Genomic DNA, 23,911 nt, shown 5'->3' with positions numbered 1-23,911 from the left:
AGTCCCAGCTACTCAGGAGGCTGAGACAGAAGAATTGCTTGAACCCGGGAGGTGGAGATTGCAGTAGGCTGAGATCATGGCACTGCACTCTAGCCTGGGCAACAGAGTGAGACTCCATCTCAAAACAAACTAAACAAGATCCAACTATCTCCTGGCTACAAGAGACTCATTTTAATTTTAAGGGGCACAGACTAAATGTCAAGGGTTAGAAAAAGATATTCCATGCAAATGATAACCAAAGGACAGCAAGAGTCCCTATTCTTACATCACACAAACTAGACTTTAAGACAAAAATTGTGACAAGAGACAAAGGTCATTATATAATAATAAAGGGACCAATTTATCAAAAGGATATAAAAGTTTTAAGTACATATACACCAACATATTTAGGGAGCTCATAATACATAAAGCTAATATTAATGGATCTGAAAGAAGAAAAAGCAATATGATAATAGTAGGGGACTTCGATACTCCACTTTCAACAATGACCAGATCATCCAGACAAAATACTAATAAGAAAATCGTGACCTTGAAAAACAATATAGATGAAATGGATGTAGAAACAGAACATGCCATTCAACAGCAGTACAAAATACATTCTTCTCCAGCACACAGGAGAATATTATCCTGGAATATTCTCCAGGATAATAAAATGTTGGGCGACAAAACAAGTTAACAAATTTAAGAAAACTGAAATCACAAAAACCATCTTTTTTGAAAATAATGGTATGAAGCTAGAAATCAGTAACAGGCTAAAAACTGGAAAATTCACAAATAGGTGGAAATTAACCAGTATTTGAAAAACCAAGGGTCAAGGAATAAATTAAAATAGAAAACTAATAATTATCTTGAGACAAACAAAAATAAAACGTACATATCAAAACTTACGGGATGCAGTTAAAAGAAGTTCTAAGAGAAACCTTCATAGCAATACATACTTATATTGGGAAAAAAAGGTATCAAATAAACTAATTTATGCCTCAAGGAATTAGAAAAAGAATGAAGCCCAAAGTTAGAAGAAAGGAAGGAAATAATAAAGATTAGAGCAAAAATAAGTCAATGAAATAGATACTAGAAAACAAAAGAACAAAACTGAGAGCTGGTTTTTTTAAAACAAGTTAAACAAATGGAGAAATCTTTACCTATGGTAATTAAGAAAAAGAGAAGGAAAACTCAAATAGGATTATAATGAAAGAAAGGGACATTAAAATGGATGCCTCAGAAAAACAGAGAACCAGAAGAGACTACCATGAACGCTTACATGCCAACGAATTGGAAAACCTAGAAGAAACGGACAAATTCCTAGAAACACACAACCTATCAAGACTGAATCATGAGGAAATAAAAAATCTGGACAACCAAAAACAAGTAAGGAAATTAAATCAGTAAACAACCACCCTGCACCAACAGGACCAAATGGCTTTACTGGTGAATTCTACCAAACATTTAAAGAATTAATGGGCCACGGCCAGGGGCGGTGGCTCACGCTTGTAATCCCAGCACTCTGGGAGGCCGAGGCGGGCGGATCACGAGGTCAGGAGATCGAGACCACGGTGAAACCCCATCTCTACTAAAAATACCAAAAAATTAGCCGGGCGTGGTGGCGGGCGCCTGTAGTCCCAGCTACTCGGAGAGGCTGAGGTGGGAGAATGGCGTGAACCCGGGAGGCGGAGCTTGCAGTGAGCCGAGACTGCACCACTGTACTCCAGCCTGGGCGACAGAGCGAGACTCCGTCTCAAAAAAAAAAAAAAAAAAAAAAAAAAGAATTAATGGGCCAGACGCGGTGGCTCACGCCTGTAATCCCAGCACTTTGGGAGGCTAAGGCAGGTGGATCACTGGAGGTCAGGAGTTAGAGACCAGTCTGGTCAACATGGTGAAACCCTGTCTCTACTAAAAATACAAAAATTAGCCAGGTGGGGTGGCGGGTGACTGTAATCCCAGCTACTGAGGAAGCTGAGGCAAGAGAATCGCTTGAACTCAGGAGGCGGAGGTTGCAGTGAGCCGAGATCATGCCCCTGCACTCCAGTCTAGGCGACAAGAGGAAAACTCCGTCTCAAAAGAAAGAAAGAAGAATGAATGCCAATACTTCTTAAATTCTTCCAAAACGCTGAAGAAGGAAGACTTGCATACTCATTTTATAAGGCCACCATTACCCTGATACCAAAGCCAGACAGGAAGCCTTCAAGAAAACTACAGGCCAATATCCCTGTTGAATGTAGATGCAAAAATCCTCAATAAGGCCAGGTGTCACGGATCATGCCTGTAGTCCCAGCATTTTGGGAGGCTGAGGTGGGAGGATTGTTTGAGCCCAGGAGTTTGAGACCAGCATGAGGAACATAGTGACACCTCATCTCTACAAAAAGTTAGCCAGGTGTGGTGGCACACGCCTGTGGTCCCAGCTATTTGGGAGGCTGAGGTAGGAGGACTGCTTGACCCCAGGAGGACAAGGCTGCAGTGAACCACGATTGTGCCCCTGCATTCCAGCTTGGGAGACAGAGTGAGACCCGGTCTCAAAAACAAAACAAACAGAAAATCTCAACAAAATAGAAGCAAACTGAATTCAACAGCATATTAACATCATGTAGGATTTATCCCTGGGGTTCAAGGATGGTTCAAAATACACAAAGTAAGCAATGTGATATACCACATTAACGGAATGTAGGACACAGTTCTTATAATCATCTCAATAAATGCAGACAAAGCCTTGACAAAATAAAACATCTTTTCATGATAAAGACCTTCAACAGGCCAGGCATGGTGGTTCACGCCTGTAAACCCAGCACTTAGGGAGGCCAAGGCGGGTAGATCATTTGAGGTCAGGAGTTTGAGACCAGCCTGGCCAACATGGTGAAATCCCGTCTCTACTAAAAATACAAAAATTAGCTGGCCATAGTGGTGTGCATCTGTAATCCCAGCTACTTGGAGGCTGCGGCACAAGCATCATGTGAACCTGGGAGGAGGGGCTGTAGTGAGCAGATATTGTGCTACTGTACTCCAGCCCAGGAGACAGAGCGAGACTCCCGTTTCAAAAAAAAAAAAAAAAAAAAAGACTCTCAAATTTGTGTACAGAAGGAATGTACCTCAATATAATAAAGGCCATATGACAAGCCCACAGCTAACATCATATTCAATAGTGGGAAGCTAAAACCTTTCCTTTAAGATCAGGAACAAGACAAGGGTGTCCAATCTAATGACTTATGTTCAACACAGTACCAGAAAACCTGGACAGAACAATTAAGCAAAACAGAGAGAGAGAAATAAAAGGCATCCAAATTGGAAGGGAAGAAGTAAAATCAATTATTTACAGATGACATGATCTTATATACAGAAAACCCAAAAAACTCCACCAAAAACTGTTAGAACAAGCAAGCAAATTTACTTTTTGTTGCAGGATACAAAATCAACATACAGGCTGGGAATGATGGCTCACGCCTGTAATCCCAGCACTTTGGGAGGCCGAGGCAGGTGGATCACAAGGTCAGGAGTTCGAGACCATCTTGGCCAACATAGTGAAACCCCATCTCTACTAACAATACAAAAATTAGCTGGGCGTGGTGGCATGTGCCTGTAATCCCAGCTACTAGGGAGGCTGAGGCAGAAGAATCGCTTGAACCCAGGACGTGGAGGTTGCGGTGAGCCGAGATTGCACCACTGTACTCCAGCCTGGCCACAGAGCAAGACTCTGTCACAAAAAAAAAAAAAAAAACAGCAAACAAAAACCAATATACAAAAATCAGTTCTGTTTCTATACATAGATAATAAACTACCCCAAAAATAAATTAAGAAAATAATTCCATTAAAATACCATTAAAAATATGTAGGAGTAAATTTACCTAAGGAGGTAAAAGATCTGAAAACTATAAACACTGATCAAAGAAACTGAAAAAGATACAGATAAACAAAAAGATACCCAGTGTTCATGTATAGGAAGAATATTAAAGTGTCCATAGCACCCAAAGTGATCGACAGATTCCATGCAATTCCTATCAATAGTCCAATGACATATTCTTCCGAAATAGAATAAAAGCTGAGATTTGGATATGATATCGTGGTTTTTTTTTTTCTGTAAACTTTTTTATTGTGGTAAAATACACAGAGTATTTAACATCTTAACCATTTTCAAGTGTATAGTTCAGTAGCATTAAGTACATATGCTTGTACAATCACCACCATCACCCTCCAGAGCCCTTTTCATCTTGCAAAACTGAAACCCTAACACCTATTAAATATGTCATGGTTTTAGGAGTATATACCAATACATATAGGCAGATATAAATGTTTTGGTGTGTGTATAGACACACACATTTCCCAGATGTGTCCACTCTGAGGGTCCAGAAGAAATAAGCACACCTAATGCCCAGATCTTGGTTTATGAATTTCATTCTCCAACAACAAAAGGAACCAGAGTTCCCCAGAGATCAATTCCAGGTCTAGGGCAAGGAAAGAACAAGATGAGCCTGAACACTGCCAGAAAGTAAAGAAATTCTCCAAAAAGGATGGGAACATGTCAAAAAAAAAAAAAAAAATGCAGAAATCAACTTAAGGGAGTTCCCAATAACCAAGTCTGGGACATTCTGAGCAAGAAAATAAAAAATAGTGGTAACAGCCACTGGCCTATACTGATGTGAAGTAATTTAATAAAGGGAAGAGAAAGAAAAGTTGTTTTTTGCAGAATTCCAATAAATACAGAAGATATGACTGGAACAGAAATTCATAATTTGGAAAAATAGCACAATAATAAGTATTACAGGTCATAATTACCAATGGATACTAAAATAAGTGGGCATATAGTAGGATGAAAACACAATATTTACCTAGTCTTGAAGTATCTTACACAGAGTAAGATATAACTTTACAGTGGAGAAAAAGTGGAAGATAACATATTAAATATGAAAAACAAAGATTCTCAAACTAAATACAAAAATCAATCATATTGTATATAAAAAAATTAAAAACTATGGCACCATATATGCTCAAGGCCATTCCATTTATGAAACAGGAATAATAAACTATGATTTTTACAAAGCTGTATTGGGTAAGCACAGGAATAAAAAAGAAAAGTTTAAAACTTAAAGCCTCAGACCCAAAAAACAAAAAAAACCGCCGCTGTTACCACAAAAGGAACAAAGCGGTTCTAATGACTTTTTTGAGTTACTGTTGCTTTTTTACTCACTGTGAAACTTTGTTCTCTAAAATCAGTTATTAGAAATTTGCTGTTTGAAATTGTATCAGTAAGAAATATCAGGCTGGGCGCGGTGGCTCACGCCTGTAATCCCAGCACTTTGGGAGGCCGAGGCGGGTGGATCACGAGGTCAGGAGATCGAGACCACGGTGAAACCCCGTCTCTACTAAAAATACAAAAAATTAGCCGGGCACAGTGGCGGGCGCCTGTAGTCCCAGCTACTCCGGAGGCTGAGGCAGGAGAATGGCCTGAACCCGGGAGGCGGAGCTTGCAGTGAGCCGAGATTGCGCCACTGCACTCCAGCCTGGGAGACAGAGCGAGACTCCGTCTCAAAAAAAAAAAAAAAAAAAAAGAAAAGAAATATCAGAAAGACTGAAATATCCCACTTTCGCCTGGAGGGTTTATGTAATTTTTTGACACCAAGAAGTAGTATCAATTTACAACCCAGGTGCTCAATTTCAAATAAAAGATTTCTGACACAACATTCCACATCTACTCAAATTTACTGTTTCCAAGGAAATGTGACCCTGTGTTGTTTGCATCCAGATACGATGCTGACTCCTTTATACAGCCCTACTTTGCACTGAGACTACCAAAATGCTGCTGCATTTAGGCCGGGCGCGGTGGCTCAAGCCTGTAATCCCAGCACTTTGGGAGGCCAAGGCAGATGGATCACCTGAGGTCAGGAGTTGAGACCAGCCTAGCCAACATGGTGAAAGCTCGTCTTTACTAAAATACAAAAATTAGCCAGGCGTGGTGGCGGGAGCCTGTAATCCCAGCTACTCAGGAGGCTGAAGCAGGAGAATCACTTGAACCCAGGAGGTGGAGGTTGCAGTGAGCCGAGATTGCGCCACTGCACTCCAGCCTGGGCAACAAGAGCAAAAACTCCGTCTCAAAAAAAAAAAAAAAAAAAAAAAAAAAAAAAAAAAAAAAAAAGTTAATTCGAAAAAGCAAATCTTAAAGTGTAAAGACAAACAAGCCTAATAGTATGTCAAATTGATAACATAACCACACAGAGAAAAAAACTGAGTTCAAACAAACATTTTAACTTTATATCCTGCCGGGCGCGGTGGCTCAAGCCTGTAATCCCAGCACTTTGGGAGGCCGAGGCGGGCGGATCACGAGGTCAGGAGATCGAGACCATCCTGGTTAACATGGTGAAACCCCGTCTCTACTAAAAATACAAAAAAAAAATTAGCCGGGTGTGGTTGCGCACGCCTGTAGTCCCAGCTACTCGGAGAGGCTGAGGCAGGAGAATGGCGTGAACCTGGGAGGCGGAGCTTGCAGTGAGCCGAGATCGCGCCACTGCACTCCAGCCTGGGCGACAGAGCAAGACTCCGTCTCAAAAAAAAAAAAAAAAAAAAAAAAAAAAAAACTTTATATCCTTAGTAAGGACAAAAATAAATACAAAGAAACTCAATACTAAAAGTAACAGTTGGTAGTAATACTAGTCATCTGGCAATGTTGCTAAAACAAATAATATATGAGTGTCATTAGGAGTCAAGGTCTTTATTAATAAGAGGTGAGAGATACAAACGTAAGGAAAAACAAAAAATCTCATAAGTTTGTAATGGGGATATGAGTATAAATGTATGATGTAAGAAAATACATATTCTAGATGTCCACTGTAAGGCCACAGACGTCCACTGTGGGTCTATCACACAGACCTTAGTGTCTAAAAGGAACATGACTTTTTGGAGCAATCATTGATTCGAAGTCTGTATGAGGAAAATACAAAGTGAACTGGGGTCTGATTTTGCACTCAGATTAGTAGAGTTGTGTCACAAGACACAGAGCCAAATTTAAAAGATTACCTTTGGTCAAACTTGGATCAGTTTGAGCATCAATAAGAATGACAGTAATTGATTATAATACAGTGAATGAAAAGAAAAAAAAAAAAACTAGAATAAGTTGTGACATTCCAAAAAAGAAAAAAAGTATAGAGGGCAGTGAAAGTGGTGAAAGAAAGCTCCTCTTCACCTAAGACTGTCAGATAAAGAATGGAGGAAGAACGACAGAACTAGGAAAAAAAATTGTTAACCTCTCAATGTAAAAACAGGTTCAGGAGAAGGTAAGTGAGTGATGTTAAAGCCACTGGGTGATGCCAGGTGCGGTGGCTCATGCCTGTAATCCCAGCACTTTGGGAGGCTGAGGCGGGAGGATCACCTGAGGTCAAGAGTTTGAAATCAGCCTGACCAACATGGTGAAACCCCATCTCTACTAAAATTACAAAAATTAGCCAGGTGTGGTGACGCACATCTGTAATCCCAGCTATTCGGAAGGCTGAGACAGGAGAGTCACTTGAACCGGGGAGGCAGAGGTTGCAGTGAGCCAAGATCACGCCACTGTACTCCAGCCTGGGCGGCAGAGCAAGACTCTGTCAAAACAACAACAACAACAACAACAACGACAAAACAAAAACAAAAAACCACTGGGTGAAAGGCTGTTGGGGAACAGATTATTCCCCTGTGGCCAAAGTATCACTTACAGATTACTGTAAGAAAAACGCGACTATACAGAGATGAGTACCTTGACCAAATGCTTAGCATCACTAACAAGCTTGTAGTATGTGACCACTGATAGGATATAATATGAAGCCCAGTACATTGCCTAGAAAATGGAAGCCTTGGATCTGGCCAGTCTTAACTCAATAGCCACTAGCCCCATGTGGCTAGTGCAACTGAGGCAATGAATTCTTAATTTTATTTACTTTTAATTCAACTTTAAAAATAAAATTGTTATTGAAAAACTTTTAAGTATGTTTGGAACAACCTGGGTTTGTTAATCTACTTTTTCAACAGTAAATTTTATAAACTCTAAATACAGATCAAGAATTTCTAACGAAAATTAGCTGTAAGTGTAAAATACGTGCAGGATTCCAAAGACTTAGTACAAAAAAAGGGTGAAATGTCTCAGTTTTATATTGACTACACTAGTCATTCATTTCAAAAATTTGTATTGATAACTGGATATGCTGCATTTTTAACATATTAAAAATGATTTCACACATACATTTAACATTTTCTAATTTGGCTACTAAAATTTTAAAAAATTACATCTGTGCCTTGCATTATATTTGTGTTAGTACCACTCTAACCCCAACATCCACAAGAAATACAGGACACAGGTAAATCAAATAAAATCACAGGAAAGCATCATTGCACGAGAACACCAGCATTTTACAAGATAATGCTCCTGATATCTTCAAAGGCCAAAATTTTATTTTTAAAAATTCAGGTGAATGGCGGGGCATGGTGGTTCACGCAGTACTTTGGGAGGCCGAGACTGGCAGCTCACGAGGTCAGGAGTTGGAGACCAGCCTGTCTCTACTAAAAATACAATTAGTCAGGCGTGGTGGCACACGCCTGTAATCCCAGCTACTTGGGAGGCTGAGGCAGGAGAATCGCTTGAAAGCGGGAGGCAGAGGTTGCACTGAGCTGAGATCACACCACTGCACTACAGCCTGGGACAGACCGAGACTCCGTCTCAAAAAAAAAAAAACAAACAAAAAAAAAACAGGTGAATGTTCTAGTTAAAAACAGATTTAACAGATCTAAAAACATGCAAACAACCTGGCAACTATAATGGTAACTTTTGGACAGCTGGGGAAATTTGACTTGATTTGGGGATGGGCATGGACAATGAAGTCTTGTTTTAAGCTTGTCTTCACTTTTAGGAGGTATATGAGATACACGTTTAAGATTAAAGGGGAAGGTTCATTCACTTCCAATTTAAATGGCTCATCATAAAGTATATATAGAAAAAAAGAAACAAATCTTAACAACTAGTGAATGTAGGTTAAGGGTTAAAGACATTTGGGTTTTTGTTTTGTTCTGTGACGGAGTCTCGCACTGTCGCCCAGGCTGGAGCGCAATGGCGCGATCTCGGCTCACTACAACCTCTGCCTCCCGGGTTCAAACGATTCTCGTACCTCAGGCCCCTGAGTAGCAAGGATTACAGGAGCCCACGCCCGGCTTATTTTTTGTATTTTGAGTAGAGACGGGGTTTCACTATGTTGGCCAGGCTGGTCTCAAACTCCTGACCTCGTGATCCACCAGCCTCAGCCTCCCAACGTGCTGGGATTACAGGCGTGAGCCACCACGCCCGGACTAAAGACATTTGTTTTACTCGAGCTACAGACGTTCTATAGATCAGCATTTTTTTTTCTTTTTGAAACACGGTCTCACTCTGTCGCCTAAGCTGGAATGCAGTGATGCAGTAACAGCTCACAGCAGCCTCGACCTCCCATGCTCAAGTGATCCTCGCATCTCAGCCTCCAAAGTGGCTGGGACCACAGACACTAATTTTTTTATTTTTAGTAGAGACAGAAGCTTGCCCTATTTTTTCCAGTTTGGCATCAAATTCCTGGGCTCAAGCGATCCTCCAGCCTCAGCCTCCCAAAACGCTGGGATTACAGGTGTGAGCCACCTTGCCCCGCCCTCGGTAAGACTCTCAAATGAGTAACTGGGAGAAAACCCACCTGTCAAAAGTTATCTTCGCATTCATTATCAATTCAATCCCTCCTGCTAGTAAATCAGCCTGCACCGTGTTCCTAGGGACGCCCTCCTGTTTTGAGGCTCTGGGGGAATCTACATGGCGCTAGGGTGAGATCGAGGTGATGGCCTGGAACCACAGTTGAGCAGTACTGCGTTTTTCCTCGGTGGTAAATTTTACATTTATGTGCATTCATCCACTCATGCATTCGATGGTATCAGATCCATGTGCTCCCGAACAACCTGAAAAGGTTTCTTTCCACCTCGATACAACTTAAAGACCCGACACCCACAGCCAGAACAAGTGTATGAAGTCCTCACCGAGACACGACAGAATTGTCAGGTTGGTGAGGCCAGGAGGACGCCAAGCAAAAGTCACCGTGAACAGGAGGGCAGAGATGCTGTTCCTTCTGGAGAAAAGGCACAAGGCTGGATGTGGAGGCTTTTTTTTTCCATTAGAGATGGTGGGGGGGTGGGGGCGGGGTCTCCCTCTGTTGCCCTGCCTGGTCTTGAACTCCTGGCCTCAAGTAATCCTCCTACCTCAGCCTCCCAAAGCGCTGGGGATGACACGCGTGAGCCGCCGCGCCCGGACCTACGAGGCTTCTGCAGAGGGGAGCAGAGAGAATGGAAAAGCCGTGCCCCCCGCCTCCTCCCGGGCCGAGGCCCCAATGCAGCCGCCTCGACCCCAGACGACAGACCTGACTGTGGCTCTCAGAGGAGGGGCCACGACTTGGGGGCGCCCACAGGATGCTCGAACTGCCCGACAGTGCACGGGACAGGCTCCATTTCACTGGCGCCTCCCTTTTCGACCCTCCTACTCCCGAGTGGCCTCACCGGGGCAGGACCGGACGCCGCCCAGAAACGAAAACTTACCTCAGACGCCGCCGGGAACGCGCGGTTAAATTGGCGGCCGTTATGCGCATGCGCACATGCAGAGAGTCCGCGCACGCGCAGACGCTAGGACCACATAGGGGGGCGGGACCTGGGGTTCCACATCAGCGGCTGCGGTTTTTTCCAACCCAGAGCAGAGAGGAAATGCTGTTTACCTCCCGGAAGAGGGCAAGTGTTACCGGTAGAGGGTCTTGACTGCAAGCTGTCCAGGTTATTGGCGTTTTGAACAAAGAATTAGACAAAACGCCCAGCAAAGCAAAGAAAGAAGGAAGCAACAAAAGAACAAGAGCTGTGATTTGTTGAAAACGAAAGCATACTCCACAGTGTGGGAACTGGCCAAGCAGCAGCTCAAGGGCTCTGATACAGAATCTTCATGAGTCCAAATACCTCCTAGAAGTTTCCCATTGGCCACTTCATGCTCACCTCCTGTAAATGAAGCGGTAGCCCGCGTTCAGTCTGATTGGTTGCACAAAGCAGCCAACCAGAGGCTGAAGTGAAGTTACAAAGGTCACACTCCTGTGCAAATATCTGATTGGTTGCAAAAAGCAACCAATCAAAGGCTAGGGTGAAGTTACACAGTTACACTTCAATGCAAATGAAGATTCAACAGGCCATCAGTCTGATTTGTTGCAGACAGCCAATTTCCTATCTGCCCGCAGAAAAGGTCAAAGGGAGTAGCCTCTGGTCCTTTCGTTATTTAGGCGAGGAAAGTGAGTGTTTTCCTTTCAATTTAGTTCTAGGAAGTCGGCATGAAACAGCCTTAGGTTCCCTGCCTCTGGACTCTATTCAGCCTCACAAGCACTTGATTTTTGGTCATCTCACGCCCAGAGACTAGAACGCTCCTATTGGAATTTGTTCAAAAATTAGCACATAGAGGCTGGGCCTGATGGCTCACGCCAGTGATCCCAGCACTTTGGGAGGCTGAGGCAGGCAGACCACTTGAGCTCAGGAGTTCGAGACCAGCCTGGGCAACATGGCAAAACCCTATTCCTATAAAAAAGACAAGAAACACAAAAATTAGGACGTAGATAAGAGCATAGATAAGATTCATGCGGACTTCCTAAAAGTGAAAACACCAAGATCTGGGGTTGGGGAATCTAAGGCCAATTCCTGATAATTTCCTAAAGTTAAATCAAAGGAAAAACACCTGGGGCTAGGGGCAGGGAACCTAAGGCCAATTAACATGAACTTTCTGAAGCTAAACCAAAAGGAAAAACCCCATCTCCCCAAGATCAAAGACTACTCTCTCTACTGTAAAAAGTAAAGTAGAGGTTCCTCTTCAAAGACTTTCCTGCCCATCTAATTAGGAATAAATAGTAACTTCTCTTAGAAGCAAAATTTATTCAAAGACCTGTGCTAACATTCTTAAATATCTGCTAGCCGTAATAAAGAAATCAATGTACTTTATGTTCTTAGCTCCCACAATTTAGCCTAAATATTTGCCCTGGCATGCTTATACTGGTCCAAGCAAGCATTAGGTCATAGCCTGTTCCTCTTCCTTATCTGAAGGTGTTTTTACCTTTCTCAGCATCCCACAAGTTACTTCCTCCATCCTTTGTTCTCCTCTGCCTTTGCCCCTTTTAAAAAGTCCTAAGTTGCTAGCCAATCAGGACAAATACAGAATGTGAGGTCCTGTTCCAGCCAATGGAAACTGATAAGCCTCTTCTAATCTCCCCCACCCAGAAGGAAACAAGCAATCTCCAAGGGACCACAACCCCCACACCCCCGCCGGCTATTGGTTATGTCCCCTTCAAGCTGTAGGGAGAGGGGAATTTGGCCCAACCCGGGTACATGTCCCCTTCTCCCTCTCTGATTTAAATCAGATCAAGGTAGACCTGGAGAAGTTTTCAGTTGATCCTTATAGGTATATAGATGTCCTACAGGGTCTAGGGCAAACCTTCAGCCTCACTTGGAGAGATGTCATGCTATTGTTAGATCAAACACTGGCCTTTAATGAAAAGAATGCGGCTTTAGCTGCAGCCTGAGAGTTTGGAGATACCTGGTATCTCAGTCAAGTAAATGATAGAATGACAGCTGAAGGGACAAATTCCCTACGGGTCAGCAAGCCATCCCCAATACGGATCCTCACTGGGAACTCGACTCAGATCATGGGGACTGGAGTTGCAAACATCTGTTGACCTGTGTTCTAGAAGGACTATGGAGAATTAGAAAAAAGCCCGTGAATTATTCAATGAAGTCCACCATAACTCAGGGAAAGGAAGAAAATCCTACCACCTTCCTTGAGCGACTATGGGAGACCTTAAGAAAATATACTCTCCTGTCACCTGACTCTCTCGAGGGTCAATTGATCCTCAAAGATAACTTTATTACCAAATCAGCCACAGATATCAGGAGAAAGCTCCAAAAGCTAGCCCTGGGCCCTGAACAAAATTTGGAGGCATTATTAAACCTGGCAACCTTGGTGTTCTATAATAGGGACCAAGAGGAACAGGCCGAAAAGGAAAAGCGAGATAAGAGAAAGGTTGCAGCCTTCGTCACGGCCCTCAGACAAACAAACTTTGGTGGTTCAGAGAGGACAGAAAATGCAGCAGGCCAATCACCCAGTAGGGCTTGTTATCAGTGTGATTTGCAAGGACACTTTTTTTTTTACTATACTTTAAGTTTTAGGGTACATGTGCACAACGTGCAGGTTTGTTACATGTGTATACATGTGCAATGTTGGTGTGGTGCGCCCATTAACTCATCATTTAACATTAGGTATATCTCCTAATGCTATATCTCCCCCCTCCCCCCACCCCACAACAGGCCCCAGTGTGTAATGTTCCTCTTCCTGTGTCCATGTGTTCTCATTGTTCAATTCCCACCTATGAGGGAGAACATGCGGTATTTGGTTTTTTGTCTGCACAGACACTTTAAAAAAGATTGTCCAACGAGAAACAAGCCGCCCCCTCTCCCATGTCCACTACGCCAAGGCAATCACTGGAAGGCACACTGCCCCAGATGACAAAGGTTCTCTAGGCCAGAAGCCCTCAAGCAGATGATCCAACAACAGGACTGAGGGTGCCCGGGGCAAGTGCCAGCTCATGTCATCACTCTCACTGAGCCCCGGGTAAGTTTAACCACTGAGGACCAGCAAATTGACTTCCTCCTGGACACTGGCATAGCTTTCTCAGTGTTAAGCTCTTGCCCTGGATGGCCGTCCTCAAGGTATGTTACCATCCAAGGAATCTTGGGACAGCCTGTAACCAGGTATTTCTCCCACCTCCTCATTTGTAATTGGGAGACTGCTGTTTTCACATGCCTTTCTTGTTATGCCTGAAAGTCCGACACCCTTATTAGAGAGAGATACACTAGCCAAAGCTGGAGCTATTATTTACATGAATATGGAGAACAAGTTACCCATTTGTTGTCCCCTACTTGAAGAGGGAATCAACCCTGAAATCTGGGCATTGGAAGGACAATTTGGAAGGGCAAAAAATGCCCACTCAGTCCAAATCAGGCTAAAAGACCCCACTACTTTTCCTCATCAAAGGCAATATCCCTTAAGGCCTGAAGCTCATAAAGGATTACAGGATATTGTTAGACATTTAAAAGCTCAAGTCTTAGTAAGGAAATGCAGCAGTCCCTGCAACACCTCAATTCTGGGAGTACAAAAACCAAATGGTCAGTGGAGACTAGTGCAAGGTCTTAGACTCATCAATGAGGCAGTAATTCCTCTATATCCAGCTGTACCCAAACCATATACCCTGCTGTCTCAAATACCAGAGGAAGCAGAATGGTTCACTGTTCTGGACCTCAAGGATGCCACCTTCTGCATTCTCCTGCACTCTGACTCCCAGTTTCTCTTTGCCTTTGAGGATCCCACAGACCACACTTCCCAACTCATGTGGATGGTCTTGCCTCAAGGGTTTAGGGATAGTCCTCATCTCTTTGGTCAGGCACTGGCCCAAGATCTAGGCCACTTCTCAAGTCCAGGCACTCTGGTCCTTCAGTATGTGGATGATTTACTTTTGGCTACCAGTTCGGAAGCCTCATGCCAGCAGGCTACTCTAGATCTCTTGAACTTTCTAGCTAATCAAGGGTACAAGGCATCTAAATCAAAGGCCCAGCTCTGCCTACAGCATGTCAAATATCTAGGCCTAATCTTAGCCAGAGGAACCAGGGCCCTCAGCAAAGAACAAATACAGCCTATACTGGCTTTTCCTCGCCCAAAGACATTAAAACAGTTGTGGACGTTCCTTGGGATCATCGGCTTTTGCCGACTATGGATCCCCAGATATAGCGAGTTGGCCAGGCCACTCTATACTCTAATCAAGGACACCCAAAGGGCAAATACTCATCTAATAGAATGGGAACCAGAGGCAGAAACAGCCTTCAACACCTTAAAGCAGGCCCTAGTACAAGCTCCAGTCTTAAGCCTTCTCACAGGACAAAATTTCTCTTTATACATCACAAAACTTCTCTTTACACATTGGGAATAGCTCTTGGAGTCCTTACTCAGACTCGTGGAACAACCCCACAACCAGTGGCATACCTAAGTAAGGAAATAGATGTAGTAGCAAAAGGCTGGCCTCACTGTTTATGGGTAGTTGTGGCGGTGACCATCTTAGTATCAGAGGCTATCAAAATAATACAAAGAAAAGATCTCACCGTCTGGACTACTCATGATGTAAAAGGCAACCTAGGCGCTAAAGAAAGTTTACGGCTATCAGACAACCATCTGCTTAGATACCAGGCACTACTCCTTGAGGGGCTGGTGCTTCAAATACACACATGTGCTGCCCTCAGCCCTGTTACTTTTCTCCCAGAGGATGGGGAACCAATCGAGCATGAAGGCCAACAAATTGTAGCCCAGACTTATGCTGCCCAAGAGGATCTCTTAGAAGTCCCCTTAGCTAATCCTGACCTTAACCTATATACTGATAGAAGTTCATTTGTGGAGAATGGGATATGAAAGGCAGGTTATGCCATAGTTAGTGATGTAACAGTACTTGAAAGTAGGCCTCTTCCCCCAGGGACCAGTGCCCAGTTAGCAGAACTAGTGGCGCTTACCTGAGCCTTAGAACTGGGAAAGGAAAAAAGAATAAACATGTATACAGATAGCAAGTATGCTTATCTAATCTTACATGGCCATGCTGCAATATGGAAAGAAAGGGAGTTCCTAACCTCTGGGGGAACCCCCATTAAATACCACAAGAAAATCATGGAGTTATTGCACGCCGTGAAAAACCCAAGGAGGTGGCAGTCTTACACTGCCGAAGCCATCAAAAAGGTGAAGGAGAAAAGGCAGAAGGAAACTGTCAGGCAGACGCTGAGGCTAAAATTGCTGCCAGGCAGAACCTCCCATTAGAAATACCTAGGTAAGGACCCTTGTTATGGAACAACCCTCTCCAGGAGATTAAGCCCCAGTATTCTCTGACCGAAACAGAATGAGGACTTTGACGGGGGCATAGTTTTCTCCCCTTGGGGTGGTTAACAACAGAAGAGGGAAAGGTAGTCATACCCAAAGCCAGCCCGTGGAAAATACTTAAGACCCTCCACCAAACTTTTCATATGGGTATTGAGAGCACTCATCAAATAGCTAAATCCCTATTTACAGGATCAAATCTCCTCCGAACCATCCAACAAGTAGTCAAAGCCTGTGAGGTGTGCCAAAGGAATAATCCCCTGGTCCATTGTAAGGCCCCTCTTGGGGAACAAAGAATAGGGCACTATCCTGGAGAGGACTGGCAATTAGACTTCACCCATATGCCTAAGTCAAGTGGATTTCAATACTTGTTGGTCCGTGTTGATGCTTTTACAAATTGGATAGAAGCCTTCCCCTGGAAGACAGAGAAGTTTCAGGAAGTGGTTAAAGTCCTAATTCATGAAATAATTCCTAGATTTGGGCTTCCCCAAAGCTTACAAAGGGACAATGGTCTGGCTTTTAAAGCCACGATAACTCAGGGAATTTCCAGGGCACTAGGGATAAAATATCACCTTCACTGCACCTGGAGGCCACAATCCTCAGGAAAGGTCTAGAAGGCAAATGAAACACTCAAGAGGCACCTAAGGAAACTAACACAAGAAACTCATTTCCCATGGCCTACTCTCTTGCCCATGGCCTTGTTGAGAATCCGAAATTCTCCTCACAAAATGGGGCTCAGTCCATAAGAAATGCTGTATGGATGACCTTTTCTCACTAATGACCTCCTACTTGATCAGGAAACGGCCAGTTTGGTCAAAGATATAACTTCTTTGGCAAAATATCAATAAAATCTTAAAAACCTTCCTGAAGGATGTCACAAAGACAAGGGAACAGAGTTCTTCCAACCAGGAGATCTAGTGTTGGTCAAGTCCCTCCCCTCTACCTCCCCATCTATGGAATCCTTGTGGGAAGGAACATACTCCATAATCCTCTCTACCCCCACTACAGTTAAGGTGGCAGGAGTGGAATCTTGGATTCACCACACCCGAGTTAAACTTTGGACACTCCCGTTATGAAGGAAAATACCCTTTCCAACTTCTAAATACGCAATCATTAGCCGACTTCCCCATCTCCGATAGGACCAACAATACCCTAAAAGGACGCGCAATCCAGTTTTTACGCTCTTACATTTCCAGCTTCATCTATTACATGAGCAATGAAAAACCCATACATGGCCCTGTAACCACAAATACCGTCTTAACTTTCCAAGCCCCTTTATGCATCCAATGGAAACTGTTATCAGGCCTGCCCCTGAGACACCTGCTATCCCATCAGTGTAATTATACCCTACAACTTCAAGCCCCAACTGATCATAGTAACTTCCGAGTCACCCAAACAGCTCCATTCAGATGGTTTGTCTGCTTCTCAGGGCTCCCCCAAATCATCACCTCCTCCCTGCTTAAACAGTTTGTAATGGCAAACATCCTCCCTGCATGACCATTCACCCCTGGAACCCCTGCAGCAGCGCCCCCACCACTAATGAATGCCTTCTCATCCCCTCTTTCAATTACTCTCTTGAATGGTTCCTAGTAGATACAAAACGGTTTTTTCTCCAATGGGAAAATAGAACACAGGGAGCCACTCAGTTTGCTCCCAACACCCCTTTCCAGCTACTCACTGGAGCTACCTTGACAAGTACTCCAGGAGTATGTGAAAATAAAAAGAACAAACTCACACACCTTTTTAACATACACAACCATTTCTGTCTACCCAGCCAAGGCATATTCTTCTCATGTGGAACTTCAACCTATATCTGCCTCCCCACCAACTGGAGAGGCACCTGCACCTTAGTCTTCCTAAGTCCCAACATTGACATTGTCCCAGGAAATCAGACCCTATCAGTGCCCCTCAAAGCTCAAGTTGGTCAGTGCAGGGCCATACAACTAATACTCCTACTTATAGGGTTAGGAATAGCCACTGCTACAGGAACTGGAATAGCCAGTTTATCTACTTCATTATCCTACTACCACACACTCTCAAAAGATTTTTCAAACAGTTTGCAAGAAATAACAAAATCTATCCTTACTCTACAACCCCAAATAGACTCTTTAGTGGCAGTGACTGTCCAAAACTGCTGAGGCCTAGACCTCTTCACTGCTGAGAAAGGAGGACTCTGTACATTATTAAGGGAAGAGTGTTGCTTTTACACTAACCAGTAAGGGATAGTACGAGATGCCGCCCAGCGTTTACAGGAAAAGGCTTCTGAAATCAGATGCCTTTCAAACTCTTATACCACCTCTGGACTTGGGCAACATGGCTTCTCCCCTTTCTTGGTCCCATGACAGCCATCTTGCTATTACTTGCCTTTGGGTCTTGTATTTTTAACATCCTTATCAAATTTGTTTCCTCCAGGATCGAGGTCATCAAACTACAGAGGGTCTTACAAACAGAACCCCAAATGAGCTCAACTCACAACTCCTACTGAGGACCCCTGGACTGACCCACTGGCCCTTTGACTGGCCTAGAGAGTTCCCCTCTGGAGGACACTACAACTGCAGGGCCCCTTCTTCACCCCTATCCAGCAGGAAGTAGCCCAGAGCGGTCATCACCCAGTTCCCAACAGCTATTGAGTGACCTGTTTAGAGGGATAATTGAGAGGTGAGGCCAGCTGGACTTCCTGAGTTGAATGGGGACTTGGGGAACTTTCTTGTCTTACAAGAGGATTGTAAAACGCACCAATCAGCAGGATTCTAAAAGTAGCCAATCGCAGGGAGGATTGAAAAAAGGGCACTCTGATAGGACAGAAACAGAACATGGGAGGGGCTGATAAGGGAATAAAAACTGGCCACGCCCCCAGCCAGCAAGGCAACCCGCTAGGGTCCCCTTCCACGCTGTGGAAGCTTTGTCCTTTCGCGCTTCACAATAAATGTTGCTCACTCTTTGGGCCCGTGCCATCTTTAAGAGCTGTAACACTCATTGCAAAGGTCTGCAGCTTCATTCGTGAAGTCAGCAAGACCACAAACCCTCCAGCAGGAACCAACTCTGGACACATTATCTCCTTTACAGCTTGGGTCCAGAAAGCTGCCTTAGACTCTCCAATGAATCTATTCAAACAGCTGCCTCTGTTATCTTGACTCATCTCAGATTTCGTCCACCTGAGACACGCCCTGTCTCTATTATTTTGGCTTGCTCCAGGTTAGTGAGAAGCCCGTGCAAAGCTTCGACTGACCATATGTTTCATTTCTAGCTTGATGTCTGGGCACTGATTTCCCTAGATTTAACTATTTGCTCAATGTTAAGGCAGTTTTGTGGAAATTTGTCTGTGTAACTGAAGTGCTATGCAGGTCTGTCTGTGTGATTGTCAGGGAGAATTGACCTGCCACAAATTGGGAGGAAAAGCAGTCTGGATACCATGAACCAATCCTTGGTGTTGCTAAAACCTGGTCTGTCACTAAAGGAAAACCAAGGCAAAACATGCTTTGACCACTGCCAGAATTATAGATTTATTACTTCTGCTACAAATTTGTCCTTTTTTTCTGCTTTGTGATAATGGAGATGGGCCTTATAAATATTTCTCTTTTACCCGTTACCAGTGTAGGGTGCTGGAAGACAAGGAAGGAGGAAGAAGCTTCCTTTCCAAGTTTCAGTGTCGAGGTAGAATAGGGTCTAGAGGCAGGGAACCTAAGGCCAATTCACACTGACTTTCTAGAACTAGATCAAAGGGAAACCCCACTTTCCATGCCCAAGTAACAAAAGGACCAGAGGCTATTGCCTTTGCAATCCCTCACCTTTTTTGCATGGCAGATGAAAAATTGAAATTACTTCTGATTGGCCGGGCACAGTGGCTCACGCGTGTAATCCCAGCACTTTGGGAGGTCAAGACAGGTGGATCGCTTGAGGTCAGGAGTTTGAGACCAGCCTGGCCAACATGGTGAAACCTTGTCTCTACTAAAAATACAAAAATTAGCTGGGTGTGGTGGCATGTGCCTATAGTCCCAGCTACTTGGGAGGCTGAGGCTGGAGAATCACTTGAACCCGGGAGGCGGAGGTTGCAGTGAGCTGAGATCACGCCATTGCACTCCAGGCTGGGCGACAGTGAGACTCCATCTCAAAAAAAAAAAAAAAAAAAGGCTGGGTACGGTGGCTTGCACCTGTAATCCCAGCACTTTGGGAGGCTGAGGCGGGTGGATCACCTGAGGTCAGGAGTTTGAGACCAGGCTGGCCAACCTGGTGAAACCCCATCTCTACTAAAAATACAAACATTAGCTGAGCATGGTGGTGGGCGCCTGTAATCCCAGCTACTCAGGAGGATGAGGCAGGAGAATCACTTGAGCCCAGGTGGCAGAGGTTGCAGTGAGCCGAGATCATGCCATTGCACTCCAGTCTGGGTGACAGAGCGAGACTATGCCTCAAAAAAAAGAAAAAAAATGAGTTAAAATGGTGTCGTTTATGTTATAGATATTTTGCCACCAAAAAACCCCTCATATAGCATTTTTCTTCATAAAAAGTGGAAACAACCCAAATGTCCTACAACTGGTAGTAAGTGTAAGCCATGGAATATTACACAGCAGCAGAAAGGAACAAACAAGACATTCTTCACTGTGAATCAAGAATATGACATGAATAATCTGAAATGCATTGTGCTCTGTGAAAAGAAGAATGCTACATACTGCATATGACATTTTTGGAAAAAATAAACTGTAGGAAAAATTGCAGGAATTCATGAAGAGGGAAAAGTTTGACTAAAAAGAGGCAGCACTAGAGAGTTTTTTGAAGGAATGAGAATAACTGTTTACTTTCATCATGGTAGTGGTTATGTGATGTTAAAAACACTGCTATGGGCTGGGCGCAGTGGCTCACACCTGTAATCCCAGCACTTTGGGAGGCCGAGAAGGGTGGATCACCTGAGGTTGGGAGTTCGAGACCAGCCTGACCAACATGGAGACACTCTGTCTCTACTAAAAATACAGAATTAGCCGGGCGTTGTGGCACGTGCCTGTAATCCCAGCTACTCGGGAGGCTGAGGCAGGAGGATTGTTTGAACCCAGGAGGTGAAGGTTGCAATGAGCTGAGATGGTGCCACTGCACTCTGGCCTGGGCGACAGAGCAAGACTGAGTCAAAAACAAACAAACAAACAATAAAAAAACCCACTGCTATGCGTACTGTAGGGACCAGCTCTACTGGGTCTGTGGGTTTTTCTCTTTGTGTGCAGAGACGAGAGATCATAGAAATAAAGACACAAGACAAAGAGATAGACAGAAAGACAGCTGGGCCCAGGGGACCACTACTACCAAGGCGCAGAGACCAGTAGCAGCCCTGAATGCCTGGCTGTGCTGTTATTTATTGGATACAAGACAAGGGGGGAGGGTAAGGAGTGTGAGCCATCTCCAATGATAGGTAAGCTCATGTGAGTCATGTGTCCACCGGGCAGGGGGCCCTTCCCTGTTTGGCAGCCGAGGTGGAGAGAGAGAGAGAGGACAGCTTATGCCATTATTTCTTCTATGCATTTCAAAGACTTTAGTACTTTCACTAATTCTGCTACTGCTAATTAGAAGGTGGAGCCAGGTGTACAGGGTGGAACATGAAAGTGGACCAGGAGTGTGACCACTGAAGCATAGCATCACAGGGAGACGTTTAGGCCTCTGGATGGCTGTGGGTGGGCCTGACTGATGTCAGGCCTTCCACAAGAGGTAGTGAGCAGAGTCTTCTCTAACTCCCCTGGGGAAAGGGAGATTCCCTTTCCCTGTCTGCTAAGTAATGGGTGCCTTCCTCAGGCACTGACACTACGGCCAGACCAAGGTCCGCTAGGTAACGGGCTCCTTCCCGGGGGCTGGCATTACCGCTAGAGCAGGGAGCCCTCTAGTGTCTCTGTCCGGGCATAACAGAGAGCTCACCCTCGTCTTCTGGTCACTTCTCACCACATCCTTTCAGCTCCTATCTCTGTATGGCTTGGTTTTTCCTAGGTTATAATTGTAGAACAAAGATTATTATAATATTGGAATAAAGAGTAATGCTACAAATGATTAATGATATTCATATACAGTCATATCTATAATCTATTTCTAGTATAACTATTCTTATTCTATATATTTTCTTTATTATACTGGAACAGCTTGTGCCCTCGGTCTCTTGCCTTGGCACCTGGGTGGCTTGCCGCCCACACATACAAAGAAGGCAGAAAGGAAATACAGAAAATTCAAAAACTGCTGGGATTCTGAATGTTGTTTTTTCCTTATACTTTTCCTTTAAAATAAAAAAACTTCTACAATGAGAACATAATGCTTCATAATAGAAAAATATTTACACTTAAAAAACATAGATGATGAAAAGGAGCTGGCTAGGGCTCCAGGGACAGGCATTGGGAAGGTGACCTCAAGCCGCAATGAAGAAGTAATGAACAACCTAGGGACCAATACAGAAAGGCCACCTGTGGTTCATTTATATAACACATCTCTACCTCATATTATACCAAAATACATTCCCTGAGGAGTAAAGAATTATACGTTTTAAAAAGCAATACAATTTGGAAGTAAATTAGGAAAATATTTTTATATTTTAGAGTTTAGGGAGACATTTAAAAGCAAACTAGGAAACTCAGAAACCATTTTACTAAAAGTATAGATTCATTGGGGTTATATAAAATTGAATATATATATTTTTGAGATGGAGTCTCTCTATTGTCGCCCAGGCTGGAGTGCAATGGCGCAATCTCAGCTCACTGCAACCTCTGCCTCCCGGGTTCAAGCGATTCTCCTTGCCTCAGCCTCCTGAGTAGCTGGGATTACAGGCACCCGCCACCATGCCCAGCTAATTTTTTATTTTTAGTAGAGATGGGGTTTCACCATTGTAGCCAGGCTGGTCTTGAACACCTGACCTCAGGTAATCCACCGACAGCCTCCCAAAGTGCTGGGATTACAGGCATGAGCCAATGCGCCTTGCCTAAAATTAAATATTTTATATGGATATGATATTGTAAACTAAGAGGAGCAAAATTATGTTATCAACTCAATTGTTGCATAAACATTTGATAGTGTTCATAAAAAATTATTGATAAAATATCTTCATAAACCTGGTTTAAAAAGATTAACTTGATAAGAGGTGCACCTGTTGTAAACAGCTTACTGAGGAACTTTGGTAATCATTACAGACCAAGACAAGAATGCTTAATTTCTTTCCAACTTATAGTTGAGGAAGCCCTAAACAAACAATAAGAAAAAGAAATGACTCTGGGTGTGGTGGCTTACACCTGTACTCCTAGCACTCTGGGAGGCTGAGGTGAGAGGATAGCTTGAGCTCAGGAGTTTGAGACCAGCTTCAGCAACATAGTGCGATCCCATCTCTACAAAAAATAAAAAAAAATAGCTGGGTGGGGTGGTACGCGTCTGTATTCTCAGCTACTTGCGGGGCTGAGATGGGACAATCACTTGAGCTGGGGAAGTCAAGGCTGCAATGAGCCGTGGTCGCACCACTGCACTCCAGCCTAGGCGATAGAGTGAGACATTGCCTCACAAAAAGAAAAAGAAATGAATTATACACATTAAAACAATGAAAATATGCATAGAAAATATTTATATTTGATGTTCCAAATAACAAACTGACAGCTATCAGAATTCAGCAAGTTTCCAGGAAAAAGGTTCCATTTAAATAATTATCAATGGCTTCCCTCTACAGGAGAAGTTATCAATACAACAATGAAAGGGAAAACTAAAAGGCCCAAAAGGACTGAGTGAGTGGAAAGGAGAGTCTGTTTCCTATTAGAGCTGCAAATATATGTGTCCTGTGTACAGGGCTGTAGCAACGTGGAGGATAGGTATAAACCCGATCGATGAGCACCCTGTATCCGTAGTGGCTGAGAACCTGGATGGGAAGCCCTAGCCTTAGCCCGATCCCTAGGCCCAGTCACTTAAGCCCCACCCCTAGCCCTCGTCTCCGCCCCTAGCCCTCGTCTCCGCCCCCTAGGAATTTCAACCAAGCCC

The 23,911-nt window shown here is 43.9% G+C and overlaps 1 protein-coding gene across 1 annotated transcript in view; it reads right to left on the bottom strand.

Moving 5' to 3' along the window:
- The window catches only part of ZNF559 (zinc finger protein 559), a 33,147-nt gene extending 22,522 nt beyond the window's left edge, over positions 1 to 10,625 (bottom strand). The window contains exons 1-2 of the mRNA XM_055239106.2: positions 10,549 to 10,625; positions 9,997 to 10,082 (exon numbers count right to left, since the gene is read on the bottom strand). Coding sequence (XP_055095081.1) covers positions 9,997 to 10,082; positions 10,549 to 10,598 — 136 coding nt within the window. The 5' untranslated portion in view covers positions 10,599 to 10,625. The remainder of the gene's footprint in view (positions 1 to 9,996; positions 10,083 to 10,548) is intronic.
- Between the last annotated feature and the right edge of the window lie 13,286 nt (positions 10,626 to 23,911).

Source organism: Symphalangus syndactylus, chromosome 13, assembly GCF_028878055.3.
Source record: "Symphalangus syndactylus isolate Jambi chromosome 13, NHGRI_mSymSyn1-v2.1_pri, whole genome shotgun sequence".
In the NCBI taxonomy this organism is placed as follows: domain Eukaryota; kingdom Metazoa; phylum Chordata; class Mammalia; order Primates; family Hylobatidae; genus Symphalangus; species Symphalangus syndactylus.
This window is presented reverse-complemented; position numbering and strand designations above follow the sequence as displayed.